The sequence below is a fragment of the Scyliorhinus torazame genome, chromosome 3 (assembly GCF_047496885.1).
Source record: "Scyliorhinus torazame isolate Kashiwa2021f chromosome 3, sScyTor2.1, whole genome shotgun sequence".
NCBI lineage: Eukaryota > Metazoa > Chordata > Chondrichthyes > Carcharhiniformes > Scyliorhinidae > Scyliorhinus > Scyliorhinus torazame.
In genome coordinates, this window is record NC_092709.1 from 151,352,637 (window position 1) to 151,373,618 (window position 20,982).

Consider the following 20,982-nt stretch of genomic DNA (forward strand, 5'->3'; position numbering starts at 1 on the left):
AAAAGAAACAGTGTCATATATTGTATATAAGTTACCGTCGGATGTATTAACTTTGGCTTGCTGCTGTACCTCCCCGAGATACAGTGGTGCAGCTCCGGCCGTGAATAAACGTATGTTAAAGTGACTTGGTGTTCGATTGATCATTTCATCCGGACTGAAAGGAAACAAATTCTCAGCTCCAAAGCTTCATCAGTTTTAAGTCGCCTAGATCTTATGTATGCTTCCTTTTTCATCTTAGCTAGTCTCACAATTCCACCCGTCATCCATGGTTCACTAACCTTGCCACTTCTATCCCTGATTTTCTCAGGGACACGCCTATCCTGCACTCTAATCAACCTTTCCTTAAAAGACTCCCACATTTCAAATGTGGATTTACCCTTAAACAGCTGCTCCCAATCCACATTCCCTAGCTCCTGCCGAAGAGACCAGTTAAAAACAGCTGTAGCAACATCCGGGTCATTTCAGGAGACATGAAGAGGACGACTTGAGCATTAAATTTGATTTGTACGCAAATGGATATGGTATGGTGCTTGTTAATCAAAGTACTCAGACACCTATCAAACATTGACAGGAAAGTGGTCAAGGGCTGAACAAAAGTTTTTGGACATTGCAAAATGTTTGGCAGCCATAACAAAAAGGATAGCAGAGATTGAAAGTTCATCAGCCGGAAAGAAAATTTATGTCACAAATGAATTTTTAGAATTGACAGAGTTGACCAAGAGACAGGGTTGCCAGCAAGGCGCAAATACAGTTCGATGGGAAAGATGGGAAACCATTCTTTTAAACCCTGCCTTAATGTTTATTTGTAACATTAAAAAGGGACAGAAACTTGATAAATCAGTTAGCAGAACAGAGTTGGTAAATGCTTGGGTGATATATATGGATGGTAGTAAAGTTAAGGAGGATGAGGGACAAGCCAGGGGGGCATCCATTTTTTAAAAAAAATTCAGGAAAGAAAATGGAGGAGAAACAGGGAGTATAGAAACAGGGAGTAATCATATGAAACCTAGGAGAATGGCAGATAGAGCATTCAGGTGAGTTGATATTGCATTTAGAACGACAGAAATGGCTTCAGCTCCCAGAGAAATTTGGGGAATTCAGTTGTCATGATGGTTTTGTGAAACATCAGGCAACACTGATGATCGAAGGTTGTGACCACATGATAGCTTTTGACCATGGGATGGTGTGATAATGATAAATTGTAATTACTGCAGAGAAAACCAAGCTGACGACAGAGTGATTGGGAAAGGATGTGTAGGATTGTGAAGAAGTGATAAACTTGTGGTACCAATTAGTGAGGGAGTACGTAGTTTAAGAGGTGTTGGGATGACACGGGGGTGTAAATTTAGCCTAACAGTGTTTAGAGACTGTATCACTGCAATGATGCCGTGCCACAGGATAGATCATATCCCCAAACCGCTCGGACAAGGGAAAAGGAATGTTTGGTTGTGAGTGGCAGGGGATAACTGCACTTACTAGTATAATGAAATCAGTGGAGCTGGATGCCAGGGAATTGAAACCTGTTAACAGCATCGATAGGACAGATGATAAAGTGAAAAATGTCGTGGTTGGAAATTACTTTCATAGAAATCCGGTCGTAATCAAAATGAAAGGAATTAAAGTACATGCAGTAGCAATATCCGACATATATCAGGGAAAGTTTCAACCCGCTTGGATCACTGAGTTAGTAAAAGAGGCGTTTGAGATTCTTTGAGTCTCACTCAGGGGTGCAACGATAGGAGGAGACGGCTTAACAGGCCTTAATTGTATGATGTACGTCAAGGATGAGAAGGGAATTAAATGGAAATTCGGACGTCCTGGAGAGGGCACTTCTGGAACATCGAAACAAGAATAGAAAGATACATATTAAGGAATAGTGCCCTCTCCGCCTTTGACCTGTTCATTTGGTTTTCAGATGAAGCAAAAATAACACAGACAAAGAACGAGAACTACACACCAGAGAAGAATGTTTTAGACAGTATGGGGGGGAAAACTAATGATACAATTGGCGACATATTTGAGGGAATTAAATGACAGAGCCCAGAACGAAAACCTTCCGGATTAGAAACAAATCAAAATACTAAATTATTCCTCAATAGTGAAACCTCCGGTCAGGCATCTCGAACTGCACGTTAGCTGATGGATGATCTGTGGTCTCCACGGGGTATGTACTACGTGGTGGAGTTATTCAGGGTCTTGGCAGACGGCTGCGACTGATGAGGAACCCCCGCATTTTGAATGACAATAGTTTAGGAATTTTGGCAGTTTGATGCCACTGCGGGAAATTTGTAACCAATGCAGCAAACAATATTGCACTGGAGAGTGTAATAGTTATTACGGATGAAATGTCCTGTAAGTTGTTAGAGACTGTTATGTATGGATTCAATTGGGCTGTAACCCCAAAAGTTGACTGTATTAAATGTGCAAGTGGTGTTATTGCAAAGTAGAAAAACAAGCAAACAAATAATGGCACGTATACACTCCATGCTGTAAGGAAAATGATAATGGACAAAAGGGATTTGAAGAAAACTGAGTATTGTCTCATGTAAACCGGGGCTGGCAGACTACATGGTTCAGTACAATGTTAGACGTTAGTGTGAGGAAGTCAGGAATAAAAACAGGACTGATTGAAGCTTCTGCAATTCATAAAGCGAGATAATCAGTGGATAGTACGTGATATCATAATTTACCATTCCAATGTGAAACGGAAAGCACTTCCTTAAAAAAAAATAATAATAAAATACCAGTGAGGGATGAAAACCTTTTTGGTCGCTGATGGACTGAGTTGTGTGCTGTTTCTACGGGACATGAGGAAGCTTTTACGGTGCTGCTACCCCAGGGTAATCAGATGCCTTGGAGGAAGTGGAACACACGGATATAGCTATTGCGTTACCTTCCTGAGTAGCGACAGACATGGTTCACAGTGATTGGACTTGAGGCAAGAACAATACGAAGAGTCTATCGCCACTGGTCTGCGGGATGGATGAATTTACAGTTGATTTCCGTACACAGTTTACAAATCACGACATGTATACACACACATGACAAGGATTGGGGATAGCTGCTAGTCAGTATGACTAGAAGGGGGATATAAACCCTACAGTAGGATTCAGCTCAGAGTCAGCTCCCATAGCTCGGTCATGGGGTTTTACCTGATGTATGGATTGATAATACTTGTTATTATAATTGTATACTGTATAATCATTGGATGCCTTAATATGTGTTGTAAGATGACTATGGCTCGGATGATGCCGATAGACTCGGCCCATCACTACTCACCAAGATGACATCCCGTTACTGGCGACCATCAAACCAGACGGAACCCGGACGGAGAGCCAGTGGCTGTAAAAATGTGATGAGGTGTTTATGTACGGAATGTAATGAATTGCAGGATGGTCTTTCAGACCAGACATTGATGCAGGTTGTTAACCCGGGGATGTTTATAATGGACACTGGGAGTTGTATGCCTAACCAAACTCCAAATTTGGACCGAGACAGCAACAGGACTATTGTTGGTCTGGCAAATTGTTAGCACACTTTTTGATCATTAGGGAGAATACCTACCCACACCTTTCTCTAGCGATAGAGACCCTCGTGGCAGAGGTGACAAAAAATATAACATGTTTGTTCTCCACCTGCACGGAACGGAGGTGTAGCGTAACCCAGACGTCAGGCCAATGCACCTGCCACAACGCCACCGGTGTCCCGTTGTCGGCGGGTAGCGGAAGGAAATGTTGGTTAGGAGGTGGCATAGTACTTATCATAGAATGATAAAAGGAGAGAATGAGGAATTGAACTAAAGAAAAGTGCATTAGACTGGGATGACCAGTTAGAATAGTGCATTATGGACATTAATTCGGGTTGCAGGGAGTGAACAAAGAGATGGGCAAAGCATGGCGAGAGGGGGAGGGGTGGCTATCAGGACTGGCTCTTTGCACAAAGGATGCTGGGAGGCAGAGGCACAGAGGAAGGAAATGAATGAGTAATTAGCCTATCAGAATCAGTGGCAGTTAGATTATATGACCAGGTCAGGGAAAGGGCCTATCGGAATCTTGTATTCGTGTATGTGGAACTTGATACTGCATGAATGTATATGAGACCACATGTGTTGCCTCCCTTTGTCTCACTCGCTCTGGGAGTTAAGAGGGAGTGTAAGCTTGCAAGCTATTTGAAATAAACTAAAGGAATTTCTAAATCCGAATTCAGCCTTTCGATTGAGACCAGACTGGACAGAAAGAACTCAATTTCTTCACCTTCGTCCTCAGTACTATATCTAACTGCTTCTTGAAAAATACAATGAATTCCAGAGGCTCACCATTCACTGGGTGAATATATTTCTCCTCATCTCTGTCCTAAATGGTCTACCCCATATCCTCAGACTGTGAACCCTGGTTCTGGACACACCCATCATTGGGAACATCCTTCCTGCATCTACCCTGATTAGTCCTGTTAGAATTTTATAGATTTCAATGGGATCTCTCCTCATTCTTCTGAACTCCAGAGAATATAATCCTAACGGATTCAATCTCTCCTCATACATCAGTTCCACCATCCCAGGAATTAGTCTGGCAAACCTTTGTTGCACGCTCTCTAGAGCAAGAACATCCTTCCTCAGATAACTTCACACAATATTCCAGGTGTGGCCTCACCAAGGTTCTAGATAATTGCAGCATGGCATACCTGCTCCTGTACTCGAATTCTCTTGCAATGAAAGCCAGCATACCATTTGCCTTCTTTACCGCCTGCTGTACCTGCATGCTTACCTTCAGTGACTGGTGTACGAGGACACCGACGTGTCATTGCACATTCCCCTCTCTTAATTTCTGGCCATTCAGATAATAGTCGCTTTCTCGATTTTGCTACCAAAGTGGTTAACCTCACATTTATCCAAATTAGACTGCATCTGCCATTCATTTACCAACTCATTCATCTTGTCCAAATTACACCAAAGGATCTCTGCAATCTCTGCATATTCCTCATAGCTCACATTCATTCCATAGCTCAATACTTGAGCTTGTGTAAAACCACTCCAGATGTGGAAGCCAATTCGCCATCTTTGAATGATGAAAACAAATAGAGGTCCTAGCAAAAGCTATATGGGACTTCGTACAAGATCATTGCTGTAGAGGCTCTGGTTACAATCAGATAGGTAAGAGCGTTGAACCAAGCAAATGCAATTCCACTGAGCTAGACTCCTTTTTGGTCCCTTTTGAATGAATACAGGATGATTTTGTTTGAGACAATAGGCAGTCGGCCGTCTATGAGGCAACGCATTAGCCTGGTTTAGGACAATATATAGTATAGTGTTTATTTTAAGTCCGGCTAGACTCAAGCAACTGTATTCGTACGTGTGTACGGTTACTCAAAGACAAATTGTACTTCTATGCAAAGTGAATCCAAGCACATTTATTGTTTCATATGTTCACTTGTTGAGAAATAAACCAGCTGAAATTTGTATATGATTGCATCTCACCAAGTCTTTCTTCAATTCACCAAAGTGTTGAAAAGGTACATGCATGAATATCTAGTTCAGATCGTAAAGAGATAATATAGTTAAACTTTTAGATCATGTATCATATTGTTAGATATTGTGCAACATATCCTTAAATACAAGGCACCTGGACTGATTAAGGAGTAACTGGAACCACTCTACCCATGAGAATAATCAAGGCAGGGTGTTAAACTTGTAGTTTTGAACTCCACATTACAAGGAATGATTTTAAGGCAACTCGCTTCCATTGCACGAAATTTGTGATCGAGGGATAAAGTTTTCACTCAAAATTGTGGTTAAGACATAAGTTAACTTAATAAATCCAGTCAATCTGCTGTTTAATTGTACCAGTAATAACAACACATGCAAGCAGTCCATTAAATGTTAGGTAGAATTGTTAAACAGCATATGATACAAAGTAGGGAATGTGGTATGTTATTGGTTTAATTTGTAGTGCTTCATGTCATGAGTTCCATTTTTCACCTATGATGACAGGAGGTAAACGGATTGGAACCAAGAGACATAAACTCACTGGAGAGAGAGAGCGGTGTGGTATAATGCTAGTTTGATACACATTTCATAAAATTACAAAACTCATAAGATTAATTTTTGCTGTGAGAAGTCAGTAAATTAAATTGTACAGATCAGGAAGCAGCCTGATAGACCCAATATGCAGCAGTCACACATTATTAGATTGATGCATTAACCTCTATCAGAAAGAACAAATATTGTGGAAAGACAATATTAAGAAAACAGAAGTCAAGTGAGCTACTTCAAAGAACAACAAAGAACAAAGAAATGTACAGCACAGGAACAGGCCCTTCAGCCCTCCAAGCCCGTGCCGACCATGCTGCCCGACTAAACTACAATCTTCTACACTTCCTGGGTCCGTATCCCTCTATTCCCATCCTATTCATGTATTTGTCAAGATGCCCCTTAAATGTCCCTATCGTCCCTGCTTCCACCACCTCCTCCGGTAGCGAGTTCCAGGCACCCACTACCCTCTGCGTAAAAAATTTGCCTCGTACATCTACTCTAAACCTTGCCCCTCTCACCTTAAACCTATGCCCCCTAGTAATTGACCCCTCTACCCTGGGGAAAAGCCTCTGACTATCCACTCTGTCTATGCCCCTCATAATTTTGTAGAGCTCTATCAGGTCTCCCCTCAACCTCCTTCGTTCCAGTGAGAACAAACCGAGTTTATTCAACCGCTCCTCATAGCTAATGCCCTCCATACCAGGCAACATTCTGGTAAATCTCTTCTGCACCCTCTCTAAAGCCTCCACATCCTTCTGGTAGTGTGGCGACCAGAATTGAACACTATACTCCAAGTGTGGCCTAACTAAGGTTCTATACAGCTGCAACATGACTTGCCAATTCTTATACTCATTGCCCCGGCCAATGAAGGCAAGCATGCCGTATGCCTTCTTGACTACCTTCTCCACCTGTGTTGCCCCTTTCAATGACCTGTGGACCTGTACTCCTAGATCTCTTTGACTTTCAATACTCCTGAGGGTTCTACCATTCACTGTATATATCCTACCTTCATTAGACCTTCCAAAATGCATTACCTCACATTTGTCCGGATTAAACTCCATCTGCCATCTCTCCGCCCAAGTCTCCAAACGATGTAAATCCTGTGACAGTCCTCATCGCTATCCGCAATTCCACCAACCTTTGTGTCGTCTGCAAACTTACTAATCAGACCAGTTACATTTTCCTCCAAATCATTTATATATACTACAAAGAGCAAAGGTCCCAGCACTGATCCCTGTGGAACACCACTGGTCACAGCCCTCCAATTAGAAAAGCATCCCTCCATTGCTACTCTCTGCCTTCTATGACCTAGCCAGGTCTGTATCCACCTTGCCAGCTCACCCTGATCCCGTGTGACTTCACCTTTTGTACTAGTCTACCATGAGGGACCTTGTCAAAGGCCTTACTGAAGTCCATATAGACAACATCCACTGGCCTACCTGCATCAATCATCTTAGTGACCTATTCGAAAAACTCTATCAAGTTAGTAAACTTCAAATGTTCTTTCCACAGCTAGGCTTTTGTGTGCAATGCGGATTCTATTTTGTGCTCTTCCAGCACTGGACTGGTTAAGAGAAATATCAGAAAACAGCTGCCTGAATGTCAGGTACCATGCAAGATATTCTATCAAGCTCAAAGGCTTCACTACACAGCTAGCCTCCATTATCAGGCACAGTAACTTACAGTAAATTCCAGTGGAAATGTGCCTTTGAGGTAAAGGTACTTAATCCTTCAAAGAGACCTCTGCACAATGTACAAAATCCATTTAGTTTGGCCAGTGGATTTCAATGTCATTTGGGTCTGATTTTTAATTATCACCTGTGTTGCTAACAACGTGAACATGTGCACTGCCAATCAATTTGTTGTCCTTAGGTGTAATATTCAATATGACTGATTCATCACTTATTGGAGTCATATCTAATAGCATATAGAAAGATGGTTGGGGTTTTGAAGACCAAATATTTTTATTTTATTCATTCATGGAATGTGGGGGTCTCTGACTAGGCCATTGTTTATTGCCCATCCCTAATTGCCCTCGAGAATGTGATGATGAGCTGCCTTCATGAACCACAGTACATGTGGTATAGGTAGACTCACAGTGCAGATGGAGAGGAAGTTCCAGGATTTTGGCCAATTTTGTGACAATGAAGGAACAGTGATATATTTATAAGTCAGGATAGTGATTGGCTTGGGAGTGGAACCTCTAGGTCAGTGGTGCTCTATCTGCTGCTCTTGTCCTTCGATTGTAGGTTTGGAGGTACTGTCTAAGGGAGCCTGGAAGTGTTCTTGCAGTGCATTATGTAGATGGTAAACACTGCTGCCACTGTGTGTCAATGGTGGAGGGAGTGAATGCTTATGAATGGGGTGACAATCAAGTGGGCAGCTCTGTCCTGGTTGACGCACTCATCCAGCGCCATCACACTCCTGACTTGTGCCTTGTAGATGGTGGACAGACTTTGGGGAGTTAGGAGGCGAGTTACTCTCTGCAGGATTCCTAGCCTCTGAATTGACACATGAAGTCACCAGTCTTTTTATGGCTAGTCTAGCTCAGTTTCTGGTCAATGGTAATCCTAGGATGTGGGGGATCCAGCTATGGTAATGCCACCGAATGTCAAGGAGCGATGGTTAGATCTCTCATTGAAGATAGTCATTGCCTAGAGTGAAGGTTAATTGCTACTTGTCAGCTCAAACCTGGATATCGCCCAGCTCTTACTGCATTTGGACATGGACTGCTCCATAGTGTCCGAGGAGTCATGAATAGTACTGAACACTGTGTAATCATCAGCAAACATCCCCACTTTTGAGTTTATGATGGAAAAATCGCTGCACTAGTTCCTCGGGATGGTGCCCTAGACCCAATCATCTTCAGTTGCATTATCACTGAATCTCTCATCAACATGCCGGTGGTTACAATTAACCATAAACTTAATTGGACCTGCCATATAAATACTGTGGCTACAAGAGCAGGTCAGAGCCTGGGAATTCTTCAGCAAGTAACTCACCTCCTGATACTCACAATGTACAAGGCAAGAATGGTCTCCATTTGCCTGATTGTTCAAGCTCTTATCGACAATGTTGTGTTCAGTGATACGAGTGCAGCTGATGATTCTCTGGACATTGGAAAACATATCTGGAGTTCTGAAGGACCTTGTTGCTCTCTTTTGTTGTTGTTGGCCAGTGGTGAATGTTTTTTATTCTAATTGTTTATGGAATGTGAGCATAACTGACAAGGGCAGCATTTATTGCCCATCCCTAGAACTACCCTTTAGGTAGTGTGAGCTACCTTCTTGAACCACAGTTTCCCATGTGTGGGTATGCTCATATTGCTGTTAGAGAGTGGGTTCCAGGATATTGACCCAGTAGCAGTGAAGGACCAGGATTTATAGTTCCAAATCAGGATATTATTGGACTTGGGAGGGGAACTTGCATATGTCCACTGCTTTTGTCCTTCCAGCTGATAGAAGTTAAAGGTTTGGAAGATGCTAACCAAGGAGCTTTTACAAGTTGCTGCACTGCATCTTAAAGATAATAGACGCTGCTGCCATAGTGTGCTAGTGGTGGAGTGCATGAATGAGTGGTGGATGGAGTGCCGATCAAGTGGGCTGCTTTGTTCCGGATGGTGTTTGTAGAATCCCAACAGTGCAGAAGGAGGCCATTTGGCCCATTGAGTCTGCACCAACCCTCAGAAGGAACACTCCACTTAGGCCCACTCGCCCTATCCTCGTAACCCCCACCTAACCTACACATCTTTGTAGACACTAAGGGACAATTTAGCATGGCCAATCCACCTAATCTGCACATCTTTGGACTGTGGGAGGAAACCAGAGCAGACAGGGGGAGAATGTGCAAACACCACAGTCACCCAAGGCCTGAATTGAACCTGTGTCCTTGGCGCTGTGCCACCTTGCCGCCCATTGAGCGGTGTGGGAGCTGAAACCACCTAAATGGAGACTATTCCATCACATTTCTGCTTGTGCCTTGTTCATTGTGGACATGTTTGGGAGTCAGGTGAGTTATTTGCTGAGCCCGTGCTCTAACCTGCTCTTGTCGCCACAGTATTTATATGGCTGTTCCAATTATATTTCTGGTTAATAGTAATCCCTAGCATGTTGATGAGAGGTTTAGTGATAGTAATGCCATTAAATATCAAGGAGAGAGAGTTGAATTCTCTCTTGTTGGAAATGGTTATTACCTGGCACTTGAATGGAGTGAATGTTACTTGCCACTTGTCAGCTCAAGCTATAATGTGTCAAGGCATCCATGCAGGCATAGAGTGCTTCAGTATCGGAGGAGTTGTGAATGGTACTTAATACTTTTTAAACCTCCATGCTGATGCAGTACGTGACAACCAATATTTCTCATTGGAATGCATCTATTCTATTTCGGGTGGCCCGGTGGCACAGTGGTGAGCACTGCTGCCTCACAGCGCAAGGGACCCGGATTCGAGTCCGACCTCAGGTGACTGCCTGTGTGGAGTTTGCACTTTCTCCCAGTGTCTGCATAGGTTTCCTCCCGGTGTTCCAGTTTCCTCCCACAGTCCAAAGATGTGCAGGTTAGGTGGATTGGCCATGATAAATTGCCCTTAGTGTCCAAAGGTTGGGTGGGGATACAGGGCCAGAGCAGGGATTGCGCCGAGATAGGGTGCTCTTTCGAAGGGTCTGTGTAGACTCGATGGGCCAAATGGTCTCCTTCTGCACTGTAGGGATACTATGATAGTCTGTGTATTCTGAAATATCCCCTAAAATGTCTGCCATTTTATTTCAATTGACCTATTCCTTAATCTAATTTTCCTGGTCACTTTGCCAGCTCTGCTTTCATGCCTTTAAAATCCTAGCCAGACCCACACTTCTCTCCCTCAAACACAACCATATTATGATTCCTACTACCTCAGGGTGCCTTCAATAGAGGTTATTGATTAATCTTCCTGCTACTTTGGCCCATCTGATTTTCCCAGTCTATAAATAGATTAAAATCCCCCATGATTATCACTGTATATTCTGGTAAGCTCCCATTATCTTTCTTTATACTCTGTCCTATTGTGTAGTTACAATTAGGAAATGAAAAAATGAAATGAAAATCGCTTATTGTCACAAGTAGGCTTCAAATGAAGTTACTGTGAAAAGCCCCTAGTCGCCACATTCCGGCGCCTGTTCGGGGAGGCTGTTACGGGAATCTAACCGTGCTGCTGGCCTGCCTTGGTCTGCTTTCAAAGCCAGCGATTTAGCCCTGTGCTAAACAGCCCCTGTACATCAGCCCCGGTACAGGCCTGTACATCACTCCAAGTGACTTCTTGCCTTTATAATTTCTCCTTTCAACCCAAACTACTTCTACATCCTGGTTTCCTGAAGATCATCTCTCTCCAATGTGCTAATACTATCACTATTTAACAGAACTACCCGTCCACCTTTTCCTAACTTTGTCCTTCCTAAATGTATTGCAAAGGTAAATCCTGGCTTCTTTTCTCTGTGGCAAGTTGCCTTCTTAGAATCCAGTCCCATCTCCACCAGATTATGATCAGATGATCAGCTGCTACTGCCACTACCACCGCTCTCCCTTGCATGAGCCCACCAGGACAAATTTCCTCCAAAATTCCCCTCTGCCGTAACCCTAAACTTGTTTATCTTCTTGCTAATTTCTCACTCATCTCTCCTCATGCACCTCCAGAACTCATCTTGTCCATGAGACCCACTTCTTGTCTTCTCAATTCTATTCCCACTAAACTACTGACCAACCAACTTCCCTTCCTTGCTTCCAAGTCAGCTGCTATTGTGAAGACGTCTCTCTTCTTGGGTTATGTCACACTCTCCTTCAAATATGTCATCCACTAACCCTTTCCAAAGCAACTATTCTTGATCCTTCCGATCTTGGAAACCAGCACCCATCTCCATTTGTTTCCTCTCCAATGTCATTGAACGTGCTGTCTTGTTCCATTCTTATTTATCTAATCACAGTCAGAGAATTGCCAGTGGTTTCTGTTCCCATGCCTGTGTATTTAACTCGTGTTTCCCAAGGATGTATCCTTGACCCCCTTCCTATTTTTCACCGCTATATGTCTCGAAGACATCATCCAAAAATCCAACATCAGAGCTTCCTGCAGAGATAGAGAATTGTGACAGGGTATGACAACTGTCACGTGGATAATACAACCTGGTCAATTTCATCCCCACTTGATCCAGAGTCACAACACAGGTTAAATGATTTTATTTAAAAAACCCAAGGTCCTTGTTTCAGCCCAGTAAACTGCAGTCATCAGGTTTGTAACTTTAAATTACAAATAACCTTTTATTATGTACAGTATTATAATAAAACGGACAGAAAATGTAATTGACTAGCTATTACTCCTTTCCCAACACACACACACACACACCATAGATGGGAAAGAGTAGTGGAAAGGGAAAGAAAATATTAAAACAATAAAAGGATTAGGATCTTTTTGATGTACTGGGATGTCTTCTAGTCAACGTCTTTCTGAAGTTTTGCTACTTCTTCTTTCTAGGCTTGAGAAGATTTTTTCTGGCAAGGTTGTCCATCTTCTCTGCAGACTCAGCGGGCACAATTTACCGGCCGCGTTATGCCCGAAAGGCAGCGCAGTGGGTTGATGCCGGGAGATCCCTCTTCCAGGATCTACCCAACTTGCCATGCATTGCGAGATCTAACGCGATCTCACGAGACGTCACAATGTGAATCCCACTCACATTTTAGCGAATCTGCAGAGTGAGACAGCTAGTCTCATTCTAATATGCACATCCACGATCTACCCAGGTTTTGGGATCTAATCCCTTCGCCTCGGAAACCTTGGGCGAGTGTCATTCAGTGCTAGTCTTGACAATGGGGACTAGAAAGAGCGGAACCCAGGGAATCAGAGGCCGCTAGGTGCTTGCTCTCTGGGCAGGGTGGCACCCTGTCAATGTTGGTGCAACCCAGGCACCCTGACAGTGCCACCTGGTTGTTAGCCTGGCACTGTCATGGTGCCCAGGTGGCACAGCCAGCTGGCAGGGGTGCTACCAGGTTGCCAGGCTGGCGGTGCCAAGCTGCCATTTTTTACTGCGCCGGGGATCTTTCCAGGGGTGCCCTGCTTCTAAAAACAATCATTTGGGGCTTCAGAAATAATAATTCTGTACAAAATGAAACGTGACTGGGGAAATTGCAGGATAGTTGCGAAAAGCTTTGAAGAGGTAACCAAGGGTTGATGAGGGCAATATGGTTGATGTGGTGATACAGCACCGCACAACAGACTTGTGAACAAATTTAGAGCTCAAGGAATAAAAGGGACAGGAGCAACATGGATATGAATTTGGCTGAGTGACAGGAAACAGAGTAGTGGTTAACGGTTGTGTTTTTGTGGGCTAGAAGGTTCACAGCGGTTTTCCCCAAGGCTCTGGACCCCTGCTTTTCCTGACAAATATTAATGACACAGGTCTTGGTATACAGGGCACAATTTCAAAATTTATGGCCAATACAAAACTTGCAAGTATTGTGAACGGTGATAATAGTGTCGACTTCAAAAAGAGCATAGACAGGTTGGTGGAATGGGCAGACAAGTGGCAGATTACATTTAATAAACAGAAACGTGAAGTGATTGATTTTGGTAGGAAGGACCCAGAGAGACAATTTTTTTTAAAGGGTCCAATTCTAAAGGGGGTGCAAAAGCAGAGGGGTCTGGGTGTATATGCGCTTAAATCATTGAAGGCAGAAGGACATGTGGAGAGTGCAGTTAATAAAGCATATGGCATTTGTGTCTAGGGGCAGAAAGTATAAAAGCAAGGAAGTTATAACAAACTTGTATAAAACACTGGTATGACCTCAACTGGAATACTGCACCCAGTTCTGCACACCACACTTTAGGAAGGATGTAAATACATTAGAGGTGGTGCAGAAAAGATACACAAGAATAGTTCAAATCCCTTCATGACCTCTCACCTCTCCATCTCTATAATCTTCTCCAGTCCCACAACCTTCCAAGATCTCTGCGTTCCACCAATTACAATTCCTTGCGCATCCCTAACTTTAATTGCGCCATCATTGGTCACCATGCGTTCTGGAAATCTCTCCCTAAACATCTCCAAGACTCTATCTCACCTTTCTCCTTTAAGGCATTCCTTAAAACTAGTTCTTTGACCAAGCTTTTGGTCACTTGCCATAGTATCTCCTTATGTGGGTCAGTGCCATATTTGATTTATGTTGTTCGCCATTCAAGGTGAACTTGACCACGTCCTTCACCTGGAGTGTTTGGTAGGGTTCCAGTGGGTGCGTAGGTGACTGTGCCAGAAGGTTCTGCAGCAGAAGGTTCTGTTGCAAATATAACAGGATACTACAGATAATTGAGTTTTGAACGAGTTGTTGGCTCAGAATCTCCTCTCTGTGCATTTTCTCTTTGTTTCAGCTATGTGCTTGCTTCCAAGGTTGCATCCTTTATTTGGTTGTCCCAGGTGCAGTGATCCTTGACCAGCTTTTCCCAGAACTCGCAGTCAATATTAAAACTCCTAAGCAAAGTCTTCAGAATATCCTTGTAGCTCTTCCTTTGACCGCCATTAGAGCGCACCCTAGGCTCGACCTCTCTGCCTGTGTGAATATCTTGGGATTTTTTATTAAATGTGTTTTGTAAATACAAAGTGTTGTCGTTTCTAATAATTTAATTGCCTAAAAAGTGTGGCAATGACTGCCTGTTATAATTCACACCTTAGGGCTATGCATTGCAAAAGTTCAATGTGCATTCTGCCTGCTCCTTCAATGTATGCAGTACCCTGGGAGATGGCGAAGAGGTGGAAAGGCCATAAATGGAGTGCCTTCACAACCAGAGTCTCACAACAGGACTTTGCAATATGTGGTCAGCAAAATTGGCATTTCTCACTCTATAACATCCAAATTGACAGCAATTTGCTCAGTAAATATTTGGATTTGCCTTTCCAGTGCTATTTTAGCTGCTTAACTGCCATTTAATTACAATTCAAGTGCTGGTCCCTTTTTACAAGCTTTCCCCTTATAAGGAAAATATAGCCCATGTTTTTGCTCTCAGATTGAAAATCGCACAATCATGAGTAAACAAGCACTCTTGGTTACTTCCAACAGTATTTACTGCACCAACAATAAATTATATGTTTTTATGCATTTGATGACAACTGTGCATTTATTTCCTGGAGGGCTGTAGTCAAATCTGACTAGTTTAGTCAAACATAACTGCATTCATGTAGTACACAACATTGCTCTACCCTCCTGCAGCCCTACAACTAACTCTCTTCCCCGTCCACTTCATGACAACTAATTTCTCTGACTCTAGCCTTGTGCATTCTACTCATCTTCCCATTGCCCCACCATTAGCAGCTCTGGAGTTTCCTTCTGAAATCTCTCCACCTCCCTTTCCTCCTTTAAGGCCCTCCTTAAGGCCCACTTATTCAACCAATCCTATTTCGCTGCACAAAGCGTGTTACGATAGGAGACTAGGAACGGGATTCTCCAGCCACATCCGCCCGGCGACTGGAGAATCCCATCTAAGGTCAATGGACTTCTCCATTGTCCGTGGCTAGCCTGTGGCGTTCTTGCGGTGGGCGGGGTGGAAGAATCCAGCCCTTGGAGTTAATAACAATTTATAAACTGATCTGTATTGAGATGGTGTGTTTTTCATTAGTTACTGTATAATATGATGCACAGTTAAATGACAATTTTTAAAAAAAGGTTGCGGCAAATGTGGCCTTTGTCTACTCAGTGCCTACCACAGCAAATGTTAATCAGCAATTTATCAGAAACATCCGTCCATCTTCCTTTGTCCTGATTTGTTTGCATTATGATGTTGATCCAAGACATTCTTACTCTAGTCTGATTTGTGCAGATATGGTATTATTGACAACTCAAATACACCATTTTTTTTAAAGCACTGTTAACAAATAAAATAATCTACACATCAAGTAAGTGACAGTGCCTTCCATATTACTACTTCTGTGCATATCTGGCTTCAATCTCAGTCTGGTCATTTTACCATTTGCCCATTTCTATTATAGTCAGCTGTTGCAAAATGGTTTATATGTTTTGAAGAGGCAGTTCAAACTTACAGAGTCTCCAGTTTTGGCAGAGACAAAATAACCACTGATGTTATTTTCCTGGCAAAATCGTTGATGCTTGTCTGTCTTCACAGTTCGAATATGTTCCAAGTCAACTGGAGAGGGGGGGAAAAAAATTGAGAATTTGGTTATGCATTTAGTGGACACGTTTTAATATTTAACCATACACCTGTTTCATTCAAGAAACTAAGCCAATTATATAACTAGAACGGTGTTTTGTCTTTTGTTTGCCAAGCATGTACTATAGAATACACAATTCATACTGACGCAATTATCAGCATCAAAATGTTACTGAATCACTTATTGTATATGATCTGATGACTGAAATAATGCAGTTCTCCTTTCAAAATGTGAAAAGCCCAGAATTTTAAATATTTTCACTATGCTTCATTGCTTTTTCAGTGCAATTTGCCCAGATTTGCCCAAAGGAGCACAAAAGATTCCAGGATTTTAAGTGTACATAATGCTCAGGACATAAGGATTCCATGAACTTTTGTGCTGATTTAAAAATATATCGGCCAGGATTCTACAGGGCCGCTCGCTAGCCGAATGATTCAGTGGGTCTACCCCTGCCGCAAGTACAATACTAGCGGGGGACAGAATTGGGCCCCTAAAAGTGCCCGCATAAGGGTCTCAATAGGCCCAAGAGCAGGCAGACAGCCCCCCCCCCCCCAATAAAATTTCAAATGACAGGCATATGGTTGGAATGCCACCCTCTGGATTTCATGTGCAACCCCCTACCTTCAAAGTAGAGAAGCGTAAAATCTAGTCCATAGTGCGGGCTTTGAAGCAAACAGAATTCTATGATTTCAACGTTTTCAGACTGAACAAGTGTCTGAGGAGGGAGTAGAGTCATTATAAAAGGGGAGTTAAACCAGGGGCTGAAAAATGGCTTTGATATTTCCCCAAGTGCAGTTAAGAAAGTCACAATTCCACCACATCAGATATGCAGTCTTACAGCACAGAAATTAATTAGGGGTTATGGGGAGAAGGCAGGAGAATGAGGATAAGAAACATATCAGTCATTGAATGGTGGAGCAGACTTAATGGGCCAAATGGCCTAATTCTGCTCCTATGTCTTGTGATGTTAAGTGATTGTACATTGGAGAGATAGAGATGAGCTCCTTCAGCATATAGGAAACAAAGTTCAATTGAACTTTTGATTGATGATACCTGTCTGCAATTCATGTACAGGGTTTTGTGCCTTTCATTAATTGTACACTATTGGTGATTTTTGAACACTGGAAAGTCAGTAAGTTCCAAAATACGTTTCAGTCCCATTGATGCTTCAGTGAATAGTTTACTTAACTTAATTAATTAGAAGCCCATAGGATCACATTTTTATCACAGCCTACTGTACAATGTCCCATGCAAAAACTGCAGTTTTATAGTACATATTTAACAGGAATAGACTGATTGTTACCTAGATAAAGTCTTAACAGAGCACAATCACACACAAATCATCTGCTGTGAGTTACAAATGTCACTGTTGAAATAAGAAACTGCATCATCAACAGTGTAGAAGATATACATCTGCAAGTTTCAAACAAAAATGGTCAGTTTCAATGTGAATTACTAAACGATGCATAAACATTCAAGTTAAAAAGCAGTCTGATATCGAACATTATTACACCGTGATCAAGTCAATTAAATGGACAAAATGTATCACAAAGCACCATCAGATGCAAATGCAGTAGCTTTCACTAGATGGGAGTACTGTTCTGACAGAATTTTCAAAATTGCTAATGGTTCAGCAAGATATAGACATAATTCATAGCTTTGTAATGCAACAGTAGTCAAAAGGGCTGCTTATTTCTTTTTCAGTGTGCACTAAATGACTGGCATAACTATTAGAATTGGATTCAATTACATGAAATGTACATTTTTTCCAGCAACATTTTATTCTCTAGAGAATCATACCAGACGAAAGCAGGTTAAGTACTGTATGAATCTGTATACTTCCAGGCCTACAAGCAATAAATTTATTTAATAATATATTTTGCTCAATCACTGCTTTCAGTATTGCTCCAGTTTGAAGCTGGCCAGAGACATGCAATGAGTGTCAGAATTTTCATGTTTACAGAAAACTCAAAATGGTCTTGGATTCATTAGCAGTTTGTTTATGGAGCCTGTTTAGTTGTATGACAAACGGATTGCTCTTAGTCAGGAACATTGAGAATCGATCCTGGTTAGCAACCGCCTATGGAAGGATAAAGCATTTATGCATAATAAACACAATGCTACTCTGACGATACCTAAATGCCCAACCTCAAAATTTTCTATTAAATCAAGAACAGGAGGAAACAGAGCGCCACTATGAATAACCTCCACACCACCATTAGTACTGAAGCCAGCATGCCTCATAGAATATTTAATAATTTCAATATATATCCATTACCTCCAAACTCCTTACAGAATCAATGTTACAACAAATAAAAATAAGTTTATTCAGCCATCAAATTTGTAGATATTTTTCTCCACGAACTACGTGGTCAAATTCCAAAAGTAGAATACAGCAGATGCTGGGAAACTGAAATAAAAACTAAAAATATTCAAAATACTCAGCAGGTTGGGCAGAACCTATGGAGCGATTGAGTTCTGATTTTAAAAAAAGGCCATTGACCTGAAAACTATATTTTCTGTCTACAGATATTGTTTAACCTGCTGTGTTTCCAGAATTTTCAGTGATATTATCTCACTCTTTTGCTCACTTTCCAGATGTTAATGATCTGCCCAAGGCAGGCCCTGTGCTCATTTCTCCACATCTCATGGCTTTGAGCTTTGTTGCTCGTAGTAGCCTCTCATTTTCAGTTTCAAGTTGTTGAACATCATTATTGTTCTCTCTTGGTCTACATCCTTCTAATCTTTCTTCAATTACCTCTCAACAAGTTCTCATATCTTGGAATATGTTCAAGTCAACAACATTGCCTTTTCTTAATTATATCTACTAACTACCCTTTCTCCTCCACCATCCTCAGATCTTCATTTCTCCCAGTCCCTCCAACTGACCATTTTCTTTTCCCGCTGGCAGTGAACCCCCGCCCGCGGGTTTCCCGGTGACGTGGGGTGGCTTCAATGGGAAATCCCATTGACAAGCAGGTGGACCGGAGAAGCACGCAGAAGGTCTTACATGGACTTGTTATCGACAGGGAGAGGTGGTGGAATAACTTTTCCCCTGTTTCCTCAACTCTCAGCTGATCGCAGTATATATATAGTGAAAAGGAGATTTCTAAACTTTGAGAGTGTTGTGGCTTTAAAGAAAGACACAAACAAGGTTCAGTTAACAAAAGAACAGTACAGCACAGGAACAGGCCCTTCGGCCCTCCAAGCCTGCACCGATCATGTGTCCTACCTAGACCAACCGCCTGTATCCTTCTATATCCCGTCTGTTCATGTAAATAAGTCTTAAAGGTCGCTAACGTATCTGCTCAACCACCTCACTTGCCAGTGCATTCCAGGCCACCACCACCCTCTGTGTAAAAAAACTTCCCTCGCACATCTCCACTGAACCTAGCCCCCCTCACCTTGAACTTGTGCCCCCTGTAATTGTCATTTCTGCCCTGGGAAAAAGGCTCCAACTGTTTACTCTATTTATACCCCTCATAATCTTATAAACTTCTATCAGATCGCCCCTCAGCCTCCGTCTTTCTAGGGAGAACAATCCCTGTTTATTCAATCTTTCCTCATAGTTTATACCCTCCGTACCAGTCAACATCCTGGTAAACCTTTTCTGTACTCTCTCCAAATCCTTCTGGTAGTGTGGTGACCAGAAATGGACACAGTATTTTAAATGTGGCCTAACCAACGATCCTCTAACATAATTTGCAAACTTTTATGCCCGATGCCCCATCCGATGAAGGCAAGCATGCCATATGCTTTCTTTACCACCATTTCCATGTGTTAAGTTTAATTTGTTTAAAATTAAAGGGATGTGGCATCCACACAAAGGATGTGGCATCGCTGGCTAGACCAGCATTTATTGTCCATCCCTAATTGCACTCGAGAAGGTGATGGTGAGATGTCTTCTGGAACTGTTAAGTCCGTATTGTGTAGGTATACCCTCAGTGATATTAGGAAGGGGGCTCAAGGATTTTGACCTAGCGATAGTAAAGGAATGGAGTGCTAATTCCAAGTTATGTTGGTGTGTGCCTTGGAGGAGGACTTGCAGGCGGTGATGTTCCCATGTGTCTGTTGTCCTTTTCCTACTAGGTGGTAGAGGTCTCGGTTTTGGAAGATGCTATTGAAGGAGGCTTGGTGAGTTACTATAGTGTACCTTGTAGATGGTACACATTGCTGCCATTGTGCATCGATGGTGGAGGGAATGAATGTTTAAACGAAAAGAAAGGGAAAATGTTTATTGACCCAACATCCTAAAAGTAATACAACAAAACGCCCATCATTTAAACACACAGTAATACAAGAAAAGATGAACTCTAGAGATGAAATATGCACTTAGATTACTAACAAACAAACATTCTCTCTGATGGTCGTTTGAAGATAATGAGGTTGGAAGTTTTGGGGATTTTCATACAATATTACGGCTGTGCTTTTGTAGAGAAAAAACGTATAATCTTGCAGGTGTAAACAAATTAGCCTCTTTCACAGTCTGAGATGGTGGTCTTTCAAAGGCAGATTTTATTTTCTTCTTTGCAAAGTGTCATCCCTCTATGCTGTTGTCCCAGACTACCTCTCTGGGTTGTTTTGTATACAAGGTTTTGGCTGGCTTTGGTCATGTGATGACAGTTTCAATGCGCCTCAATTTCCATATAATAGGTTGAAGCCGAGGTGATTGCTGCACAATGTGGTTGGGGGCACGGAAAGAGGTGGTGGCAGAGGAGGATTGGTATCCTGTCAGCATACCAGTTATGCACATTCTCCCCATGCCTGCGTGGATTTCAA

The 20,982-nt window shown here is 42.3% G+C and overlaps 1 protein-coding gene across 2 annotated transcripts in view; it reads right to left on the minus strand.

Moving 5' to 3' along the window:
- The window catches only part of rab28 (RAB28, member RAS oncogene family), a 222,850-nt gene that overhangs the window by 43,624 nt on the left and 158,244 nt on the right, over positions 1–20,982 (minus strand). For both annotated transcript variants that reach the window (XM_072496385.1, XM_072496386.1), the window contains exon 5: positions 16,075–16,178. In XM_072496385.1, coding sequence (XP_072352486.1) covers positions 16,075–16,178 — 104 coding nt within the window. The remainder of the gene's footprint in view (positions 1–16,074; positions 16,179–20,982) is intronic.